The 6,000-nt window shown below is 39.4% G+C and overlaps 1 protein-coding gene across 1 annotated transcript in view; it reads left to right on the forward strand.

The window, feature by feature from the left end:
- Window positions 1-5,617, forward strand: part of arap3 (ArfGAP with RhoGAP domain, ankyrin repeat and PH domain 3) — a 201,844-nt gene extending 196,227 nt beyond the window's left edge. Inside the window, exons 18-19 of the mRNA XM_048603508.1 lie at window positions 2,875-3,087; window positions 5,535-5,617. Coding sequence (XP_048459465.1) covers window positions 2,875-3,087; window positions 5,535-5,605 — 284 coding nt within the window. The 3' untranslated portion in view covers window positions 5,606-5,617. The remainder of the gene's footprint in view (window positions 1-2,874; window positions 3,088-5,534) is intronic.
- Window positions 5,618-6,000: the final 383 nt, after the last annotated feature.

Genomic DNA, 6,000 nt, shown 5'->3' on the forward strand with positions numbered 1-6,000 from the left:
AGAAACATGCCCTTCAGCTGACCATGTTAGTGAGCCCAACTCTATCACATACCCAACACCCTGTGGCAAAACCGAAAGAACTGCGGACGCTGTAAATCAGGAACAAAAACAGAAGTTGCTGGAAAAGCTGAGCAGGTCTGGCAGCATCTGTGAAGAAAAAAATTAGAGTTAACATTTTGGGTCCGGTTTGGGTTCTGAGGAAGGGTCACCGGACCCGAAACATTAACTCTAATTTTTTTCTTCACAGATGCTGCCAGACCTGCTGAGCTCTTCCAGCAATTTTGTTTTTGTTCCTGTTGCAAAATGTATGCTTTCCAGGATATTTTTTAAAATTCTGGAAATTTCTTGACTTGAGCTATTTGCCTTATCACATCATCAGAAACTCACCTGATGTCCCTATCCCTTGTCTAAACTAATTGGAACAGTTTTTCCTCGTCTACATCTGTCATAATCCTGAGCATTTAAGTATATAAAAACATCGGAAAAAGGAGGAGGCCATCCAGCCATTCTTGTCAGCTCTGCCTAACTTGGCTGATCTTCAATATCATTTTCCTACACCATCTCTATATTCCATGCAATTTTTATTTGTAGAAATCTATCCTTTCCAACCTTGAATATTCTCAATGGCCTCTGGGCAGACAATTCCAAAAACTCATCACCTTCTGAGTGAACAAATTCATCCTCACTTGAGTTATAAATGGTTTGCCCTGTATTCTTAATCTATGTATACTGCTTCTAGACTCTCCCAGACAGAGAATTATTCCTCCTGTGCCTTTTCACAGTTTGAACAAATCTCCCCTCGAAGAGTGAAGGGCAAGGTGTTATGTAACTTCTGACATAGAATATAGGAGCAAGGAGGTCTTGTTACAACTTCATAAAGCATTGGTTAGGCCACAGATGGAATTCTATGTGCAGTTCTGGTTGCCATACTATCAGAAGTACATGATTGCACCTAAAAAGAAAGGAGAGGAGATTCACCAAGATGTTGCCTGGGATGGAAAGTGTCTTGGACCAGAGAGCATAAGTTTAAGGTGAGAAGCAAATGGATATCTGAGAAAATGTTATTTCACACAGAGTGGTAGAAATAGAAGTAAAGCACAGGAACAAGTCCTTCAGCCCTCTATGTCTGCGCCAACATGTTGTCTTCTAAGCTAATCCCATCTGCCTGTACATGGTACCTATCTCCCTATTCCCTGCTTGTTAATGTGTCTGTCTAAATGCCTCTTAAACATTGCTATCATATCTGCTTTGACCAATTCCCCTGGCAGCACGTTCCAGCTACTTACCATCATCTCCTTTAAACTTTTCCCCTGTCACCGTAAAACTATGCTCCTAGTATTTGACATTTTCACCCTGGGAAAAAGACTCCAACTATCCACCCTATCCATGCCTCTCATACTTTTATATATTTCTATCAGGTCACTCCTCAGCCTCCAACATTCAAGTGTAAACAATCTGAGTTTGTTTAACCTTTCATTATGGCCAAAACATTGCAATCCAGGCAACATAACGGTAAACCTCTTTTGCACCTTCCCCAAAGTCTTCACATCCTCCCTATAGTGTGGTGACCAGAACTGCACATAATACTGCAAATGTGGCCTAACTAAAGTTTTATACAGCTGCAACAGGATTTGCCAACTTTTATCCTTAGTGCCCCAACCGATGAAGTCAAGCATGCCAAATGCATTCTTTACCACTTTACACATTTGTGTTGTCACTTTTAGGGAACAATGCACCTGGACTCCATGATTCCTCTGCATATAAATGCTCATAATGGTCCTTCCATTTAGTGTACACTTTCCTCTTGCAGTTGACCTCCCAAGTGCATCACCTCACACTTGTCCAGATTAAACTCCATCTGCCGTTTCTCTGCCCAACTTTCCAACTGATCTATATTCTGCTGTATTCTTTGACAGGCTTCTTGACTATCCACAACTCCACCAATTTTTGTGTGATTCTCAACCTTTCCAATCAGACCACCTTCATTTTCATCCAAACCATTTATATATAATAGAAATAACAGTGCACTGATTCTTATGGAAAACCACTGGTCACAGACCTCCAGTCAGAAAAACACCCCTCCACAACTACTATCTGTGTTCAATGACTGAAGCAATTTTGTATCCAACTTACCAACTCACCATGTATTCCATGGGACTTCATCTTCTGGACCAGCCTACCGTAAGGGAACTTGTCAAATGCTTTAGCAAAGTCCATGTAGACAACATCTACTGCCCTACCTTAATCAATCACCTTCTTCACTTCCTGAAAAAAAATTCAATCAAGTTTGTGAGACAAGACTTCCCTCACACAAAACCAAACTGACTATCCCTAATAAGTTCATTCTGTGATTAAATCCTGTCCCTAAGAATCTTCTTCAGTAATTTCCCTACTACTGATGGAAGGCTCACCGGCCTATAATTTCCTGAGTTATCCGTGTTTCCTTTCTAAAAAAGAAGAACAACATTGACTATTCTCTGAGACCTTGCCTGTGGCTAAAGGGGATACAAAGATCTATGTAGATCGCTAGTACAAATATGGAAAGTGTTGCCTGAGACGGTGATGGAGGCACGTACTGTCACAATATTTAAGAAGCATCTGGACAAGTACTTAAGATTCCAGGACATAGTAGGCTGTTGGATTAGTGTAGTTTGGTGTTTGTTGGGGAGCAGTGACATTGTAGGCCTGTTTCTATGCTGTATGACTTTATAATATTCATATGCTTCCCAAGGTGTGGTAATCAGAAATCCGTACAGTTATTTTGCACATTGCCTATAGACTGGGTTCTCTCCAATTATTGACTTGGATCAAATCCACGATAAGGTGTTGCTGATTGGTGGATCTCAGTGTAACCAACCTTGCTGTTCCTCACAGGTCTGCGGCATGAGGGGATTTACAGGAAAAATGGAGCCAAGTCACGCATCAAACTCCTGATGGATGAGTTTCGAAAAGATGCCAGGAACGTGAAGCTGAGGACAGGGGAACACTTCATTGAGGATGTCACTGATGTTCTCAAGAGGTTTTTCAGAGAAATTGATGACCCAGTTTTTATGATGGATCTTCACCTCCAATGGAAAGAAGCTGCAGGTGAGCTACTATTTTGAAGCATTAGCAGGGAATATTATTAAGTTTATTTGCTAAGTACATTCCTTTTCTGTTTGCAGGTAACTCAATTTGATGTAAACTGCTAGCTATTAAGCAAATTTTTGCTGCTCACTTCCAAGTGACACTGGAGTCTGCTGTTTCTTTTGACGATGGAGCTCATCCTCGTCTTCATTCTCACAATTGTAATTTTTGTGAATGTTATCCACATGTTTACCTAGGACAATAACATAGGAATAATGTTACTGGCGAGTAATCCAGAGTTTCTATTCATACTCCAGAACAAGTTCAGTTAATGAATACATTACAAATAAAAGGCTAATTTCATTACCAATAATCATGAAACTACATTGTCAATTTGTTGTTAAAAACCTCTCTGCTTCACTAGTTCCCTCTATGGAGGGTAAGCTGCTACCTATAGCTAGTGTGGCCTATGTGTGACTCCAGATTGCCGGCAACATGGCTGCCTTTAACTGCCCTCTAAATGATTTAGTTCACCATCACCCTTTCAAGACCAATTTGTGGAAGCAGAGACTGGTTAGCAGGGAGGGAGCAGGAGGTTTGGTGTAGTGTCACTGGACTAGAAACCCAAAATCTCAGGCTAATGTTCTGGGAACTTGAGTTCAAATTCCATTGTGGCAGATGGTGAAATTTGACTTCAGTAAAATCTGGAACTAAAAGCCAGTCTAATGGTGACAGTATAACTACTGTCATAAAAACCAATCTGGTTCACTAATGTTCTTTAGGGAAGCAAATCTGCTGTCCTTGCCTGATCTGGCCTACATGTGACTCCAGACTCACAGCAGTATGGAATGGGCAATAAATGCTGACCTAACCAGTGACACACACTTCCTGAGAACAAATTTTAAAAATTACAGATGTAGTATAATTGATGAGCTGGGCAGTCATGTTTACATCTCAGGAATAAAAAAAAGCACTGTAATGTCTATAGATTACACTCCAAAATATGAGTGCACAGCCAAGAAAAGAAATAAAGTTACATTTACACCAATCTACCCCAGGTTTTGCTGTGCTATGCTGTCAGCTGAGGGTATTACTAGACAAGTCAGATCCTTGAAGGGAACTTGTCCTTGATAGACCACGTGTATTTATGTTTAGTTAATAAATGTGGTCCACTCACTGAAAATATTCACACAATGCTGCAGATTTTCTTCAATAAAAGATCAAAAACAAGTTTTCTAAGTATAGAAGATTGTTGTAACATATACAACAAAACAATGTTTCAACCTGTTTCCTGGCACTATCCATAACAGAGGCTCAACTCCAGAAAGATTTTACCTAATCTTAGCTGTTTAGGATTCCACTTATCTAATGATTTCTCTACTGTGGATTGTAGAGACAATCCAATGAGTCCTTTCCAAAGCTACCAACACCAAGTTTCCATAAATCTGAGGGCCTGGTTTGGAAGCTTTACCACCTAAATCCTTCTACTGAGATGACTAGTTCTCTGAACTGCCTTGAACTCTTTCTAAGACAGAAACGAAACTCAGCCTCGAACTCAACCCTGGTGTCTTCTCAACTAATTATAAATCTTGCTCTGAACTGAAAATAAATTTAATGGCAATGCAAGTTTGCTATACTTGCTGTAAACCCATCAGTATGAACATATTTCCATTAAAACCACAAGGGTGTACAGTCACCTGCTTTATGACAAATGCTGAACTTAATCATTGCTCCTGCAGGACACTGATCTTTTTTAAAAAACAAAACTGGAACTGGAGTTCAAGGATGCAGAAGTTATACTGCTGTTGAATAAAATATTGGTTAGACCTCAGTTGGGGTACTGTGAGCAGATTTGGACTCCACACTTTAGGAAGAATATATTCACCTTGGAGGGAGTACAACAAAGGTTTACAAGAATGATACCTGGACTTCAGGGGTTAAGTTATGAGTAGAGATTATACAAATTATGCTTGTCTTGTCTAGAATTTAGAAGGAAAAGACAGTAGATAAAGGTGAACTATTTCCACTTGTTAGAAATTCTAGAACTAAGGGGCATAGCCTGAGAATTAGGTCCAGACTATGTTCGGATGAAATTCTACACACAAAGGATGGTGGGTGTTTAGAACTCTCTTCCACAAATGACAGTGGATACTGGATCAGTTGTTCATTTTAAATCTGAGATAGATCATTTTCTTTTGTGAAGCAAAGGTATTAAGGATATGGGCCAAAAGTAGGTAGATTGACCTTGGCCACAGATCAGCCATAACACAGTGTGGAGCTGGAGGAACACAGCAGGCCAGCAGCATCAGACCAGCAGGAAAGTTGATGTTTCGGGTCGGGAATTCTTCACAGAAGTAATCAACATCCATCTGTGTTTATTTTGAAATCCAAATTCCAAACACAATATTAAGGTATATAAATTAAATACTCTTCAACATGCTGTGCAATTCTCTTTCATTTGTTCACAGGACATAAGTATTACAGGCAGTACCCAGAATTTAACGCCCATCTTGAATCATGTTTGAGAAGGCAATGGTGAATTACCTCAGTGATGTTTGGAAAAATCTATCAATCCTGCCTTGCAATGGAAAATCTATTCTGACAGGAGCGTTGAGTTGGAGAATCTATAATTTACTTTTGTATCATTATTTCCTTCAAATGCATGTCTGTATTTAGAAATATCCTCTTCTAGTGGTGTAGAAATGCAAAATTCATCCTAATTGCCAAAGTAATACAACGTGCTTCCAGCTTCTAGTCCACTATATCCAATGCAACTGATTTAATAAGCAGTACATCTTATATAATTAATAAAAGAAAGCATCTATGACAGGTTTTTTGACTTTTTCAGAATTAAGCTTCTAAATTTATAGAAATCTCTGCTCTAAAGACAACAATATGAGCTTACCCAACCTCTCTTATAGAATCATAGAGTCA

This window comes from Rhincodon typus, chromosome 12, assembly GCF_021869965.1.
Source record: "Rhincodon typus isolate 14 chromosome 12, sRhiTyp1.1, whole genome shotgun sequence".
NCBI lineage: Eukaryota > Metazoa > Chordata > Chondrichthyes > Orectolobiformes > Rhincodontidae > Rhincodon > Rhincodon typus.